The sequence below is a fragment of the Fonsecaea multimorphosa genome, assembly GCF_000836435.1.
Source record: "Fonsecaea multimorphosa CBS 102226 unplaced genomic scaffold supercont1.1, whole genome shotgun sequence".
Classification (NCBI taxonomy): domain Eukaryota; kingdom Fungi; phylum Ascomycota; class Eurotiomycetes; order Chaetothyriales; family Herpotrichiellaceae; genus Fonsecaea; species Fonsecaea multimorphosa.
In genome coordinates, this window is record NW_015971635.1 from 234,025 (window position 1) to 248,836 (window position 14,812).

The window sequence follows — 14,812 nt, forward strand, 5'->3', positions numbered from 1 at the left end:
CAGACAGCCCTGAACCAGACAGCCCTGAACCAGACAGCCCTGAACCAGACAGCCCTGAACCAGACAGCCCTGAACCAGACAGCCCTGAACCAGACGGCCCTGAACCAGACGGCCTTGAACCAGACGGCCTTGAACCAGACGGCCTTGAACCAGACGGCCTTGGACCCGACGGCCTCGAACCAGACGGCCTTGAACCAGATAACCTTGAATCAGACAGCCTTGAACCCGGTAGCCTTGAATAGTGCTTCCGGGACTGGATTAGCACTTTCTATTCTGAACAACCTTTCCCAGGGAGACAGTGTCAACCTATACATGACGGGTAATGACGCGAACGGATTGCTCGTCTTGCTACAGCCCGATGGTCAATGGTACTATCCCCCGACAGATATTTCGACATCTATCCCGACCGTCATCTCCCCAGACCAGATCACAATCCCCGTGTCATCCGACTCTGGCGAAACGACAAACCTCACGATCCCTATACCCGTGTCCGCCGGGAGGATATGGCTCGCCCAGGGAACTTTGCAGTTCTCAGTCGTCCTGGGCGCAACGGGCCCTGCGCTGGTCGAGCCGTCGGTCACAGGACCCTCGCAGAATTCCACCAGCTGGGGCTTTGTAGAGCTCACGTACACCGCGGACGGTATCGTCTACAGCGACATCAGCTACGTCGACTTCGTGAGCATGAACCTGGGACTCGTCCTGACGGGCGCCGACATGGGGACCCAAACGACTCCGGGCCTGGAGCCGAACGCGATTCAGACCCTCTGCGAGGGATTAGCAAACCAGACCGCGGCAGACGGGTACCCCTGGAACGAGCTCTGCGTGACCGACGCGCAGGGCCAGCCGGTCCGTGTCCTTGCTCCGGCCGACTATATGGACCTGAACCCGGACGCCTTTGCGGACTACTGGTCCTCGTACGTCGACCAGGTTTGGACCACTTACGCCAGCCAACCGCTGATCATTAACAGTCAGTCCGAGCTGGGCAACATTTCATGCACTGTCAGCGCCAGCGACGACCTGCTCACCTGCACCGACGACAGTGACGCAGGCACGATCGCATCATTTGCACAGCCCTCCGCCATGGACATTTTCAGTTGCGCCACTGGTCCCTTCGCGCTTGACTCGGCTGCGACGGACCTGCAGCAAGCGGTGATCCCGCGCCTCTGCGCCGCGTTCAATCGCGCGACACTTCTCATCGACGGCGGCAACGTCCAGCCCGACGGCGCCATGTCCGAGTGCTACTATACCGCGCCGACGACCAACTGGTACAGCAAGCTCGTCCACCAACTGCAGCTCGACGGCCGCGGCTACGCCTTTGCGTACGACGATGTCACGCCGGACAACGACGCGAATGATGCGCAGAACGAGTCTGGCTTGGTAGCCTCGGCGGATCCCGAGGGATTGCTAATAATAATATCGTCATGAGAAACCGCTTCTATGTCCAAGCGTTGCCCCGAAAGCGCTGGCGCCGTCTTGCTGGGAATGCTGAGTCTACCCTTGATATCCATACGGGGCACGCCAAACCTCCATACGCTGTACATGGACTGATGAATTACGCAAATCGCTTCTATGCAGCCGACTCCGATCTGGTTCCCGATGCATTTTATCCGCCCACGCATGTGCAGTTGAGCTTCGCATGCCGGCGAGAGTTGAACGACCTTGCGCGACCAGTGAGGTGTTCTGACTGCCGAACGACTCTGGCTCGAGCACTGGAATAATTCCGTTATGAGGGCCTCTATCAAACACTTACTTCGGTAGGTAAAGCATTGGCGGAGTAAAAGGCGAACGAGGAAGAAGGGGCTAATGACTCGCGAGCGCTTCGTTTTCGTTGGGTCAGAAATCTCGATTGGTAGTCCGGACGTATCGAAAGTCTATAGAAAGCTTTTTTTTTTCTGTATAGGGGGTGTCAGGGCACATTTGTCGAATAGTCAAGCGAACGTTGCGGAAGGGTTCAGGGGCAGCGGCACTGTTTTGGACAAATAAAATATTTATTGATTCTAGCCGGGAATGGTAACGACAGAGCTTCCTCGCAATATTACATGCGTCGACCATTTCCCTCCTTGGATTGGGAAGTCTGTCACACGCTCTGCGCGAATGAGGACGATGTCAACTAAGATCTCACCCGAGCCACCCGGTTCGCCTGAGTCGGGAGGAGCACAGGACGGCATTATACTCGTCTTATTAAAGAGGGGTGAGCACTGAGCAGGGTGTCGTTTGCCTCGTCTTGGCGGCCTTTGGCGTTGAACTCCGGACCTGTATTCAAGCCACCTTATCAGTCCCGGTATCCTCAAGCCTGGCAAACTGCTTGTTTAAGTTTTCTATCCCGTCGCAGAACATTGGCACGCCGCTCACACACAAACAATGAGATTCGTACGTCTTGGAGTCATTGTGCCCTCGTCGAATACCGCGTTAGAGCCGCTGACAAACGCAATTGTCTCGTCCATCAATTCGGAGAGTTTATCTATCTCGGTGCATTTCTCCCGATTTCGGGTCACGACGATCGACATCTCGCCAGCTGCAAACGCCCAGTTCGAATTAGAACCAATCTTGTCTGCAGCAAGGCTGCTAGCGGATGCCAAAGTCGATGTGATCGGCTGGGGCGGCACGTCGGCTGGGTGGCTTGGATTCCAACACGATGAGAGGCTGTGCGCTGCTATTCAGGCCGAAACCGGCATCAAGGTGACAACGTCTGTCATGTCACTCAACGCGCTCATGCACAGCCTGGGTGTCACCTCGATAGGGCTGGTGACTCCGTACATCAAAGGCATGAATGACGCGATACGCTCCAATTATGCAGCAATTGGCATAGACATCAGCGGGAATTGGGAGCGCCATCTAGGCATCACGGACAATAATGAAATTGTGCGCGTAAACGAGAGCATTCTGGATGAAATGGTGATGGATGTCGCAGCCAATGGCGCACTGGTGCTGACAACATTCTGCACCAATCTTTTCGCAGCCCAGCGCGTCGAGTATTGGGAGAAGTCGCTGAGGGTCACTGTGCTGGATACGGTTAGTACAACGGTATGGGGGATGCTGAAAGTGGTGGGAATAGACACCCGGCTTGTCAAGGGTTGGGGGTTTATGTTCGAGGTTGATTGAGTAGAGGATAAAGGGGCGGGCATTGTTGGTTACCTACCTGGTAGGTACTTAGTAGGTGGTCGATAGTGCGCAAGGCTGAGCTGCTGTTGCGACAAGGCTGGATATTGTCTTGGCGGTCGGTTGCTAGGGAACAATGAGCCACACCAATTTGGAAACCCCAAACACGCCACCGCAATCATGGTTGGCGCTCTTGTGCGTACGCAACCAGCCTGCTTTTCACTATTCTCTACCTAGGTACAGTTGTTGCAACACGCATAATTATCACAAACTCCAGAATCTTGAGGTTCAGTCTTCACACCAGTGCAGCCACTCCGACCAAAAGACAGAGGAAACATTGTTACGGCTGGCACGATGCCGCCAGGCACTGCGTCGGAAACAGGTGCCCCTCCATCTGTGCCATTGAGCTGTAAGTATCGGGACCAGCGATACCTGACCACTGCCTAACTGCTGAGGTAGTCTCAAATAACTTCTGGGGACGAGATGACGCTGGCGTCGACCCCCTCCTAACCCGCATGCAAAATGCCAAAACCACGTCCGATGAATTGAAAGCCTTTTACAATGCAAGAGCAGCGTTGGAGGAGGACTACGCCAAAAAACTTCTGAGCTTATCGCGAAAACCGCTGGGAAGTGTTGAACAGGGAACCTTGCGGGCCAGCTTGGATGTCGCGAGAGGAGAGACAGAGTCAATGGGCAAACAGCATGCCCTGATCGCCCAGCAAATGAGATCCGAGCTCGAGGAGCCACTGGCAGCGTTTGCAGGCGGAATCAAAGAGCGTCGCAAAATCATCCAGACCGGAATCGAGAGGCTGCACAAGACGAAACAAGCACAGACCGCTCACGTCAACAAATGTCGGGACAAGTATGAGCAGGACTGTTTGCGGGTCAAGGGATATCTGGCTCAGGGCCACATGGTCATGGGCCAAGAAGAGCGGAAGAACAAGGCGAAGCTCGAGAAGACACAGATCAACATGGCCACCAACTCGAACGAATACGAGGCTGCTATCAAAGTTTTGGAGGAGACGACCGGTCGGTGGAACAAAGAGTGGAAAGCCGCCTGCGACAAGTTCCAAGATCTCGAAGAAGAACGCCTCGACTTCACAAAGTCGTCTCTATGGGCGTTCGCCAACATTGCCTCGACGGTGTGTGTCTCAGATGACGCGTCCTGCGAAAAGATCAGACTTGCTCTGGAGAATTGTGAAGTCGAGAAGGACATTGCCAGCTTCATAAAGACCTGCGGAACAGGTCAAGAGATTCCGGATCCTCCTCGATACATCAACTTTTGTCGAGGCGATGTGGACACGGCATCTGAGGTTTCGGAGGACGAGAATTACTCTGTTGCCCAGTTTTCACGAACCACCAATCCGGCCTTTAGATCATCATCCCCGACTCATTCAAGCTCTACAAAGGCCAGAAACAGCCAGACTCCGGAGCGGCGATACTCAGAAGAGCCGACGAGACCAGACGAGGATGATATGCCGACGCCGTCCATTGGAAACAGTGGACGTCCTCCGCCGTTGAATTACAAGCATCCAGGACCAAATGTCCCTCCGAACTACTCACCGAGCCAGCATGGCGAAGTCCCGCAAGTGCCACATAATCAATATCCGACTGAGGGCATGACCATGTTCTGCAGAAGCGACGCACCCTCGGTTGCTGGGTCTGCTCTATCCTCGAACACTCGACCAGATAGCAGAGATGACCAGAGCGACTATTCTGCACCAAGCTCTTTCACCAGTGCCGAACTTAGCTCTGGCGCAGCTTCACCCACAAAGGGTCCACCTGTTAATGGCGTTGAACTGCCTGGAATGGCGTCACCCGACAAGCCCCTCCAGAAGAAGAGGTCTGGTTTCTTCTCGAACAGTCCGTTCCGCAGAAAGTCTAGGAAAGAGCACGAACCCCAGACCGCCAGCGATAGCACGAGCCGCAACACCTGGAACGGAGCCCCGGTCAGCAGCGCTCGCATAAATCTGAATCCCACGGTTGCCGATGCGCAGCCAAGTCCTACCAAGTCTCCAACCCGTCAAGCACCTAGCTACTTCAACAGAAATGCAGCTAACTTGGCTCCCGAAGGCGAAGAGGCCGCTGATCCTCGAGCGAGCTTCCAATTGAGTGTAGGCAACAATGTCTTCGACGTGGCTAGCCCGGACGGCGCTCAAGATTCAACTCCCAAGGCAAGTACCGCAAATCGGCGCAGCCAATTTAGGCCACACCCTACCACGACCGGCAATGAGTTGATGCACGATCCTATAGCACAAGCACTTGCAGATCTCAAACTAACCGCCGGTGGCTCCACGGCAATGGCTAAACAATCAAGTACTCGGGTGGCTGTGGATCGGTATCATGGTGTGGCAACCCCTGCCCCTGACCAAGAACCAGCCACTCGACCAGGCATACTTAGCGCTGAAAGTCAAGCTCGCCTGGCGGCACAGAGAGGAACACCTCCGCCAGCATATGAGACCGCCGGACCAACACCCATTGTGGGCGGGAGAGCGCAAAGTGCTCTTGGTGTTCCCCAACCAGCACATACCAAGCGCGAAATGCTGAACCGCACTGAAACATGGGGCACTAGGGGAGGGGGTAATCCGAATCAGCCATCAAGACCTGGTACGAGCAATGGGAGGAGAAGTCCTGGGCCGGGCATGATGAGAGCAGCGAGCCCACAACCTCAACCTCCAAGCCAGCATCCTCCTCGTGCCAGAAGCCCGGCTCCTGGCGTCATCCCCCGTGCTGTTAGTCCTCAACCACAACAAACCCAAAGATATCCGCCGCGCTCGAGAAGCCCAGCCCCTGTCATGGCCCCGAGAGCGGCGAGTCCGAATCCAGCAATGATGGCGGGAGGACGGCCTGGGGCCCAGCAATACCGCGCGGCCTCGCCCAATCCTTATGGAGGATCACGAGGTTCTGGGCCGGCACCGAGCCAAGTATCACGACAAAGCACCGGCATGGAGGTTCAATTGAGCTCACAGGATCCCGGACGCTACGACGGGTCCGGTGGCAGCGGGAGAAGTCGCCAGGGAATGATGCGGCCCAACTCCAGTTTTGGCGGAGATCGGTATCCGCAACAACAACCTCAGCAGCAGCAGTTCCAGCTCCAACCACAGGGTTATGACAGCCGGCAGAGAGGGGGAAGTGCAAACGGAGGAGGTATGGATATCGAACTTCGGAGAGAGAGGAGCAAGAGTCTGGCAGCGATACCGTACCGAGCAGGACCTCCGCCCCAAGAGCAACGTCAGCAGCGAATCTTGCATTATGGTAAGTCAGCCATGCATTTGGTCGATTAGACCTTTCATGCAACCACCCCGGATTTTGAAAACAGTTGACTAACAATACTCTTTTGTAGCGAGAGCAATGTACAGCTACACAGCGGCGATTCCTGAGGAGTTGTCCTTCTCCAAAGGCGATATCCTCGCGGTATTGCGACTTCAGGACGATGGCTGGTGGGAGGCCGAGATCAAGGAGAGCGCGAGGGGAATGAAAGCAGGCGGCATTGGGTTGGTGCCTAGTAACTACTTGCAACGGTGCTGATCCCTAACCCACACCTTTGGGGAACCCGCGGGGAAAGTGAGAACAGGTGTAAATACACGAGGACTATGGGAGATATGACTTGACTACCTCGTAAATCGCCGACGGACATGGACCAGAAATCACCCTTGCATCTTGGACATTGCGATGCATGTGATTGGATTGTGTGTTCAGGTTTGTACGATATTAAGCAAAGGAAAGCAAAAGAAAGGCTCTCGGGGAGATTGGGCCCTGACAATTTCTTTTTCTCTTTTTTGGGGGGGGGCTTTTTGGCTAGATAATACCTACCTAGTAGGGTGTTGTAGAATTTCTTGAGCGAGACTGTTTCACATACAGTATCTAGCCAGTACATATGTACCCAACCCATCTGCACGCGTGGACCGTGTCCCTACGGTGCAGTGGCGATTATGGATATGGATGGCATTTTGGGTTGTAGTGACTTCTTTATCCTCGTCCCCGTCGTCGTCACTGCCTGATCTGAGGATTGTATCCCTTCTATGTACCTTGTATGTACCTAAGTAGGTTAGGCTAGGCTAGGCTAGGCTAGGTATGCAGCATGCAGACATGATACCCAGGTACTTAGGTACAGATGGAGCATGGTTGGAAGGTTTGAAACCCGTGTCTGAAGTACACCGTAGTTGTTGTTTACATGCGACCATTTCTCCCATCTCCTCGCACGGAATCACTTCTCCTGAGCTCCGGCAGCCTTGTCGTCCCCATGAATCTCCTGCTCCACACGAGTAGATGACTTCGGAGCTTCAGCTTGAGCCTGAGCACGGGCAGCGATGGATGTGTTCGTCTCTGGCGTCAGTTTCAAGTATTTGCACCCGGTGCACGTATCGAGGTTGCTGTCCTCCTTTGTGGTTTGCGTGCTGGAGTGTTTGAGGAGAGGCTGTTCCGATTTACTGGCGTTGCCGTTGCTGGTAGCAGTCGAGGTGCCAGTGGTGGTCGCGGACAGCTGCGCTAGGGGAGTAGCAGGTCGCTCGACGGGGACGAGTTTGAGGAAGGGCATTTTTTGGAGGCAGTTGCGTTGGGATGATACACCAGCCGGGTATTGTATGACAGCGCTTTCCAGGAATGTTTGGCAGCTCAAGCTTTTGTTGTTGATCTGTGGTAGTGTTGGCAGGCAAGCAGGACGATAGAGCTCAAGATGTCAAGCAGATATGGTGCAGACAGACAGATCCATGACAGGAAGTTGATCCCTTCTTCGAGGAGAGGTGTCCCATCGCGCAGTGAATGGTTGTCACTGACAGGCAGTGCTGTTCACATTGGTCACGAGGCAGTGGCTGGCCATGGAAGTGCCTTTTGCGTCTGCTTCGACATTGTTGTTTTGTCACTGCGTGATGTGCTGGTGGTGATCATTTAGACAACTGTCCAGCGTGAAATGGTGAATGAGTCTAGCCTTGCCATGCCAGAGAGACAGTACATCAAGTGACGGAGGTCCAGCACTCATCGTAGCAGTAGCGCAAATATGATGCCACCTCCAAACATGCCAGCCACGGTAATGAAGCTGCTCAGACCCATGGTGGCCATCCCAGAGATGCCATGTCCACTTGCACATCCGCCCGCCAGTCTTGCGCCAAATACCATTGTGAACCCCCCAGCAACAGCGGCAAGGGGACTGATCGCTGGGCCCGCCGCCTCGGATACGGCTGGTATGAATTGCGAAATGATCTTTGACCCAGCCATGACGCCGCTGGCGAAGACGATGTTGGACAAGCCAGGGCCTGCAGTCCCGTCCACGACACGCCAGAAATGTTTCCCGATATCTTCATAAGCACTTGACACACCGAGGGTCTTGCGAGTGAACAGAACTGAGGTTGCTTGCGCCACTCCGATGAGAAGTCCGCCCACAATAGGGTTGAGCCAGTGATCCCGCGTGGGTGCCAAGTACGTCGCCGCAAGGATCATACCAAGGCATAAAATCTCGTACAGGAGAATCATAGAGTTGGTGGACAGGCCCAGCTTCTCTTGCACGGTCTGAGTTTGACCGGTGGATGTTTTCGCAGGTGGCGTTCGTTTGAGGCGCTCTGCCGACTTGACAAAGGTGATTGCTCCCAAGAGACATCCAGCAGCAACGGCCGGTGCGGATTTCACACCCATCACAAGCTGCACAAGGACAGTACCAGGACATGCACCAGTCAAGGCCATGCCGATACCGTGTAAAAGTCCGCCAATGAGGTTTGCATCGTATCTCATAAACCAGCCATACGAGGAATCGGACCGGGGGTTGAGTTTGGCGTATTTTGCTCGATTCGCGGAGACGACGATTAACGCACTGCAGGCACTGGCGGCGAGGAAGCTCTTGAGCATATGAAAATTGCCCAGCTGGAGTTGCGAGATGATAACAGACGGCGAGTATACTCCCGATGCAGTCAATGCAGCACCGAAAATGCCGCCACTTGCAGCGCTCAACAGAAGGGAAGACATGTCTGTGTGCGTGCTTCGAAAACAATTGATCGAATTCTGATGAAGCCAGCAGGAAACGAGACTTTGGTCGAGATTTCAGGAAATGCTCCTTGGTGGCTTGCGAGGGAATGCTTGAACCCCGAGGGTAGAGCCCGACATAACGGTCCTAAGGCGACGCTAAGGCAGGGCCAGGCTCGCCACGAGGTCTTTGCATCATTCCCAAATTTAAACGAGCATTTAGATCAATAATGGCGGAAAATAGCATCGAGACCCCGAAGACGCCGCAAAAAGCCCCCATTGATAAACAGTTGGAAGAAGATCATTCCATCGCTTAGGCAGGGGGTAGACTCCCTCGTAGAGAACGAGGTCCCCGTCATGGATTCATGGGCGAAGATCCACGGCTCCAGGCCCAAGGCCCAAAGAAAGTTCTTTCCCGCGTCATGGACGATAGACCTGGCCATCGCCGTTTGCTGCATCATAGGCAGGCCAAGTGTGGCTTTTTTGGGAGCGGGGAGGAGGGCAAATTGGCCACTCTCGCCCTTCGTATTCGCGCGGGGCAGAGTCTGAACCGGAAGAAAAATAGAACGCCCAGTTCAAGAATGATTAGTCTTCCTCGGGCGACTTCCGCTGGGAATCGTGCCTGGAACGGCTTGAGGCACGACAGGAATGGCGGGACTCCGTGGTTGTTGCTTGTAGTGTCAAAGGCCACCACATAGCTACAGTCAGTAAGAGGTTAAGAGATGAAGAGGATCTGAAGTTGAAAGAAAAATGGCAAGCCTAACGGAGACCTGCAGGGGGGGCGAGCAGGTGGGACACGACTGTCTGACTTGTTCTCTGCGCTGCTACTGCCCTTCAAAACACTTAAGAGCTTAGAGGACGTATATCCAGACTTAGGGAGAGCGAAAAGAGCGAGATATGACTTAGAAACATCAAGACTGGTTTTTTCATGCTTTTGAGGTGCTGACTCCTTAACTGTTTGCTACCTTGTGTACTCGGTACTCCGCATAGGCCTTGACGCTGCCCAGCGCCACACGATCTGTATGATCGCTGATCATCCCCAGGAAGCCGATCGGAGGACAAAAGGGCCGCCTATGGCTAGACCCCAATAGGGGCAGTCAGACTTCTATATCGTCATCAAGCATACAAATAATATGGTGAATCTGATATTGATCCAGGCCTAGGATCTCAGCCATTATTTCGTCTAGATCATTTATCAACACTCTCACACCATGGCTGCGAAACCCAGGTTGAACGTCCAGAATTTCCCACGGCCTCCGCTGCTGGAGAAAACCCCAAGGCACTTGGTGCTTAGGTGGAATGGACAGACCATAGCCGAAACCAAATCAGCGTATTGGGCTTTGGAAACTACGCATCCTCCAAGTAAGTCCAATCTTCCTCTAACAAGTCGTGATAAGAAGGAACAAGGGCAATATCTACCTGTGGGGATACGTTTGTCCAACAAACACAGCTGACACCGACCAATTCAACTCGTGCAGCATATTATCTCCCTCGAAACTCCGTCTCGGACTCTTTCAAGCTTACTCAGGTCCCCGAGAAGGCATCACTTTGTGAATGGAAAGGCCGAGCCACTTACTGGGATTTGACCGACAAGTCGACGGGGCAGACAGTCAAGAACAAGATATGGAGTTATGAGTCGCCGACTCCGGCTTTCACAGATATCAAGGGATACCTGTCTTTCTATGCCAGCGGCGTACCGTGGGAATGCTTCGTCGACGACGAAAAAGTCACCCCGCAGGAAGGTGAGCAATTGATCCCGTCTGGTGGCCGCATCTGATTTGCCCTCGTCATAGGCGACTACTACGGTGGATGGGTAACAAGTGAGCTCGAAGGAGCTATGAAAGGAGGCCCTGGCACATGGGGCTGGTAACTGTGGTTCACTAGGAGCGGAATGCCCTGTGTAGGCCACATTCCTGCATCACATCAGATCTGTACTCCGTGTGTCTTATTCAACTCTTGTCTGCCTAGGGCGCAGCGTTGTCTGGTGCCATGAGGATTGATCTGTGCTGGTGCAGGTATCGGATTGGGATGCGGCGGATAGTCCCTGCACAGAAAGGGAAATGGAGGTTTGTCGAGAGGTCAGCTAGCTCCAGTATAGTTTAGGAAGACTCGCCATGTCCACCACAGGCGCGCTTCAGCCCAGGTGTACCGGGGGTGAGCGGGAGAGATGTCGGATTCAGCGCTACAGGCAGGACTGAAAGACTGACAAGATCTCATTTCGCGTGCTTAGTGAGTACTCCGGAGAGTGAACAAGAGAAAGAGCCAGGATGCATGGCAGCGAGTCAGAGTGCTCTGAGCAATGCGGAAAGCAGAGGCTCGATGGCCGGACTGCTTGATAAACTCGAATGACGCTTTCCCCTTTTAGAACCGGAGCTCTCCTCCTCCGTCGTCCGGATACGTCCTAGTTCGTCGGCTACAAATCCTCCGATTGGCTTCTCGGTTAACGTGGATATTCCGTCATATCCCCCGCGACCCTGTCAAGCCTGTCTCCATGCCACTTTCGAAGCCCTTCCGCCTCGCTCAATGGGGGCAATCAATGGTAAACTGGGTCATGTGTTACCCATTCTACTCTTTAGCATTACTCTGCTACAGAGATCCTCACGTCGCGGCGTTGTCTCCGTACAGCCAGATCAAGTGGGTGAGGTGGATTCTCTAACTGCCAGGAGGTAGCACCGTAGCACGCCGTGTTGCGTGGCGGTTGAAACCTTTTCAATTCTCCAATTCCCGTGCCTCCAGCTCATCCTCTTTTCTATTTGCAAGGACTCTTGGGATCTTTCCACAGAAATATTCTCGCATCGTTCCTTCTTGTGTACTTTCCTCTTTTCCTCTTCCCTTAGAGAACAAGCGCGGCATCTGGAAACCGATGGGGGACATGTCCGGTATCGATGATATGCTGATGCCCATGGAGGTTGTTGACTTGTCCATTGGGTGGTCATTCAAGCAGAGTGATGATGTTGGTGAGAATGCCTGGTGCCCGGTCAAGAAGGTCCCTTCCACCGTGCACCAGGATCTGATCGACAACAAGAAGTGTGTATTGTGGTGTCCCTTGACCACGGGCCAGAGCTGATGTACATCCTCACCAGACTGGATGATCCCTTTGTCGGATTCAACGAAGTCAAGGCAGAGTGGGTGGGTTTGAAGTCATGGACTTATCGGACCAGACTCGCCAGGCCATCTGTGGCGCAAGGCTCCAAAGTTGTACTGGCCTTTGATGGTCTCGACACTTTTGCTCATGTCAAACTAGATGGCAAAACCATCCTGCGAAGCGACAACATGTTCTTGCCACACCGAGTCGACGTTACAGAAGCCATCCAGTCCACGTCGGACCATAGTTTGGAGATCGACCTCGAACCCGCCTTCCTGAAGGCCAGGGAAATCAAAGACCAGCACCCAGAGCATAAATTCATCTGCTTCAATGGTGATTCAGCGCGTCTGGCCGTGAGGAAAGCACAGTATCACTGGGGTTGGGATTGGGGACCCTTCCTCATGTGTGCAGGAATCTGGAGGCCTGTTCGGCTGGAGATATATTCCATCAGAGTAGCAGATCTGAGGACCGACATAACCATCTCAGACGACTATCAGCTCGCCACGATCGAGGCCTCTGCGGATATTGAAGGACTCGAGGACCTACATGGCCATATCAAAGCCGACTTCAGTGTCAGTCTGGGAGGTAGAGAGATTTTATCAAAGCAGGCCAACATAACCGCGGGAAAGAAGGCCACAGCCCACCTCAAGGTCTCCGACCCGCAATTATGGATGCCCAACGGGTATGGGCAGCAACCCCTATACACAGTGAGTGTAACGGTATCGACGGAGGGGGCTGTTTTACACCAAGAGTCACGGCGCATTGGTATACGCAAGGTGCAACTCGTGCAGGAGCCAGACTCGCACGGGAAGTCGTTTTATTTTCGGATCAACGGTGTCGACATCTTCTGCGGTGGTTCATGCTGGATCCCTACCGATAGCTTTCTGACGAATGTGACTCCTGAGAAGTATCGAGCATGGATCGAGTTAATGGTACCCGCGAACCAGAAAATGATCAGGTAACACGAGACAGCGACCCCTCCCTAATCCTTCCGAGCGGTCTTTTGACACGGGATTGAAGCTAACGGTATGGCTTAGAGTCTGGGGAGGAGGGGTTTACGAAAACGACTCTTTTTACGACGCTTGCGACGAGTTGGGGATCATGGTGTGGCAGGATTTCATGTTTGGATGCGGAAACTACCCCTGCTTTCCGGCAATTCTCAAGTCGATCGAAGCGGAGGCCGTGGCCAATGTTCGACGGATTCGCCATCACCCATGCTTGGTGATTTTTGCCGGGAATAATGAAGACTACCAAGTGCAGGAGTCTGCTCATTTGACCTACGACTACGAAGACAAGAACGAGGAGCACTGGCTAAAATCTGATTTCCCAGCACGCTACATCTATGAGTCACTACTGCCGAAGGTCTCGGCGGCGGAGGCGCCCTGGATCCCATATCATCCGGGTTCGCCATGGGGTGACGGCAAAATCAGCTCGGACCCCACGGTTGGGGATATGCACCAGTGGAATGTCTGGCACGGGACGCAGGAAAAATATCAGATCTTCGACTCGCTGGGAGGCCGGTTCAATTCTGAATTCGGCATGGAGGCGTTCCCACACATTGCGACAATCAAGTCGTTTGTTGAGAGGGAGGAAGATCTCTATCCGCAAAGTCATGTTCTAGATTTTCACAACAAGGCCGATGGCCACGAAAGACGAATTGCCACGTACCTAGTGGAGAATGTGAGGACGGCGACAAACCTCGAGGCGTACATCCACTTGACCCAGCTGATCCAATGCGAGGCTCTGATGTTTGGCTATCGCGGCTGGCGGAAACAATGGGGGGACGACCGACACTGCGGCGGAGCCCTGGTGTGGCAGCTCAACGACTGCTGGCCAGTGACTAGCTGGTCGATTGTTGACTACTACCTGAGGAGAAAACCGGCGTATTATGCCATGGCCCGAGTTCTAGCCCCGGTGGCGGTCGGAATTCGTCGATCTCACCACGACTGGAGTGTTACACATGCCCGCGAACCCCGGACGCAGGATTGGGAATTGTGGGTCGTCAGTGCGAAGCTGACCGAGATCACCGCAGATGTGGAGGTCAAGTTTGTGTCCGTCCGCACCGGCCTGGAGATCAAGGACAAGATTGTGAAAAAGGGAATCAAAGTCAAGGCCAACGGAACTACCGACGTTCTCAAGGGGCAGGTCGACAATGTGCAGGAGGAGCCCCATGTCCTGGCGGCGCGGATTTGGGTTGACGGCACATTGATTGCTCGTGACACCGATTGGCCGCAACCTCTAAAATATCTCCAGTTTCCCGATCGAAACGTCAGGGTCGAAGTGGTGGGTGACGAGATGCATGTCTCTGCAGACAGGCCGGTCAAGTGCCTTGTATTTGAGGAGCGGGAAGGGTGTCATCTAAGCGACAGCGCTATTGACTTGGTGCCCAATGACCAGCAGATTATCCGAGTGCGAGGGCTCAAGGCTGGAGAACCACCGCTCAACTGGACCTACCTGGGGGCTGGGGAGCAATAAGGCAGGCACAGTCATGGCCCCTGGATGCCGAGGTTACGAAGCATGAAACCAGACCAGGCCACGCACGACATACCCAAGACGGATATTGTACATTGCCGACGAAGGGAAAGAAGCCAGGGCCATTTGCTCTCTTTCGGCCGGACGGAAAAGTTGAATTTGAGACGGTTGAAGTTCAGTGTGCTTAAGCGAACAGTCAGCCTG

General features: G+C 54.0%; 7 protein-coding genes across 7 annotated transcripts; 5 read left to right on the plus strand and 2 right to left on the minus strand.

Moving 5' to 3' along the window:
- Nucleotides 1–312: 312 nt before the first annotated feature.
- Nucleotides 313–1,425, plus strand: Z520_00086 (uncharacterized protein; the record flags this gene model as incomplete). Its single annotated transcript, XM_016770607.1, has 1 exon — nucleotides 313–1,425. One exon carries the CDS (start codon nucleotides 313–315, stop codon nucleotides 1,423–1,425), a length of 1,113 nt encoding a protein of 370 aa, XP_016637517.1.
- A 936-nt stretch (nucleotides 1,426–2,361) lies between these two features.
- On the plus strand, nucleotides 2,362–3,102 carry Z520_00087 (uncharacterized protein; the record flags this gene model as incomplete). The annotated part of the gene is made up of 1 exon (XM_016770608.1): nucleotides 2,362–3,102. One exon carries the CDS (start codon nucleotides 2,362–2,364, stop codon nucleotides 3,100–3,102), a length of 741 nt encoding a protein of 246 aa, XP_016637518.1.
- Nucleotides 3,103–3,453: 351 nt separating this feature from the next.
- Z520_00088 (uncharacterized protein) lies at nucleotides 3,454–6,627 on the plus strand (the record flags this gene model as incomplete). The annotated part of the gene is made up of 3 exons (XM_016770609.1): nucleotides 3,454–3,508; nucleotides 3,559–6,354; nucleotides 6,443–6,627. The coding sequence occupies 3 exons, from the start codon at nucleotides 3,454–3,456 to the stop codon at nucleotides 6,625–6,627; spliced, it is 3,036 nt and encodes a 1,011-aa protein (XP_016637519.1).
- Nucleotides 6,628–7,306: 679 nt separating this feature from the next.
- Z520_00089 (uncharacterized protein) lies at nucleotides 7,307–7,636 on the minus strand (the record flags this gene model as incomplete). The annotated part of the gene is made up of 1 exon (XM_016770610.1): nucleotides 7,307–7,636. The coding sequence occupies one exon, from the start codon at nucleotides 7,634–7,636 to the stop codon at nucleotides 7,307–7,309; it is 330 nt and encodes a 109-aa protein (XP_016637520.1).
- Nucleotides 7,637–8,073: 437 nt separating this feature from the next.
- On the minus strand, nucleotides 8,074–9,054 carry Z520_00090 (uncharacterized protein; the record flags this gene model as incomplete). Its single annotated transcript, XM_016770611.1, has 1 exon — nucleotides 8,074–9,054. One exon carries the CDS (start codon nucleotides 9,052–9,054, stop codon nucleotides 8,074–8,076), a length of 981 nt encoding a protein of 326 aa, XP_016637521.1.
- Nucleotides 9,055–10,262: 1,208 nt separating this feature from the next.
- Z520_00091 (uncharacterized protein) lies at nucleotides 10,263–10,921 on the plus strand (the record flags this gene model as incomplete). The annotated part of the gene is made up of 3 exons (XM_016770612.1): nucleotides 10,263–10,413; nucleotides 10,530–10,793; nucleotides 10,845–10,921. 3 exons carry the CDS (start codon nucleotides 10,263–10,265, stop codon nucleotides 10,919–10,921), a joined length of 492 nt encoding a protein of 163 aa, XP_016637522.1.
- Nucleotides 10,922–11,923: 1,002 nt separating this feature from the next.
- On the plus strand, nucleotides 11,924–14,611 carry Z520_00092 (uncharacterized protein; the record flags this gene model as incomplete). Its single annotated transcript, XM_016770613.1, has 3 exons — nucleotides 11,924–12,078; nucleotides 12,135–13,094; nucleotides 13,174–14,611. The coding sequence occupies 3 exons, from the start codon at nucleotides 11,924–11,926 to the stop codon at nucleotides 14,609–14,611; spliced, it is 2,553 nt and encodes an 850-aa protein (XP_016637523.1).
- Nucleotides 14,612–14,812: the final 201 nt, after the last annotated feature.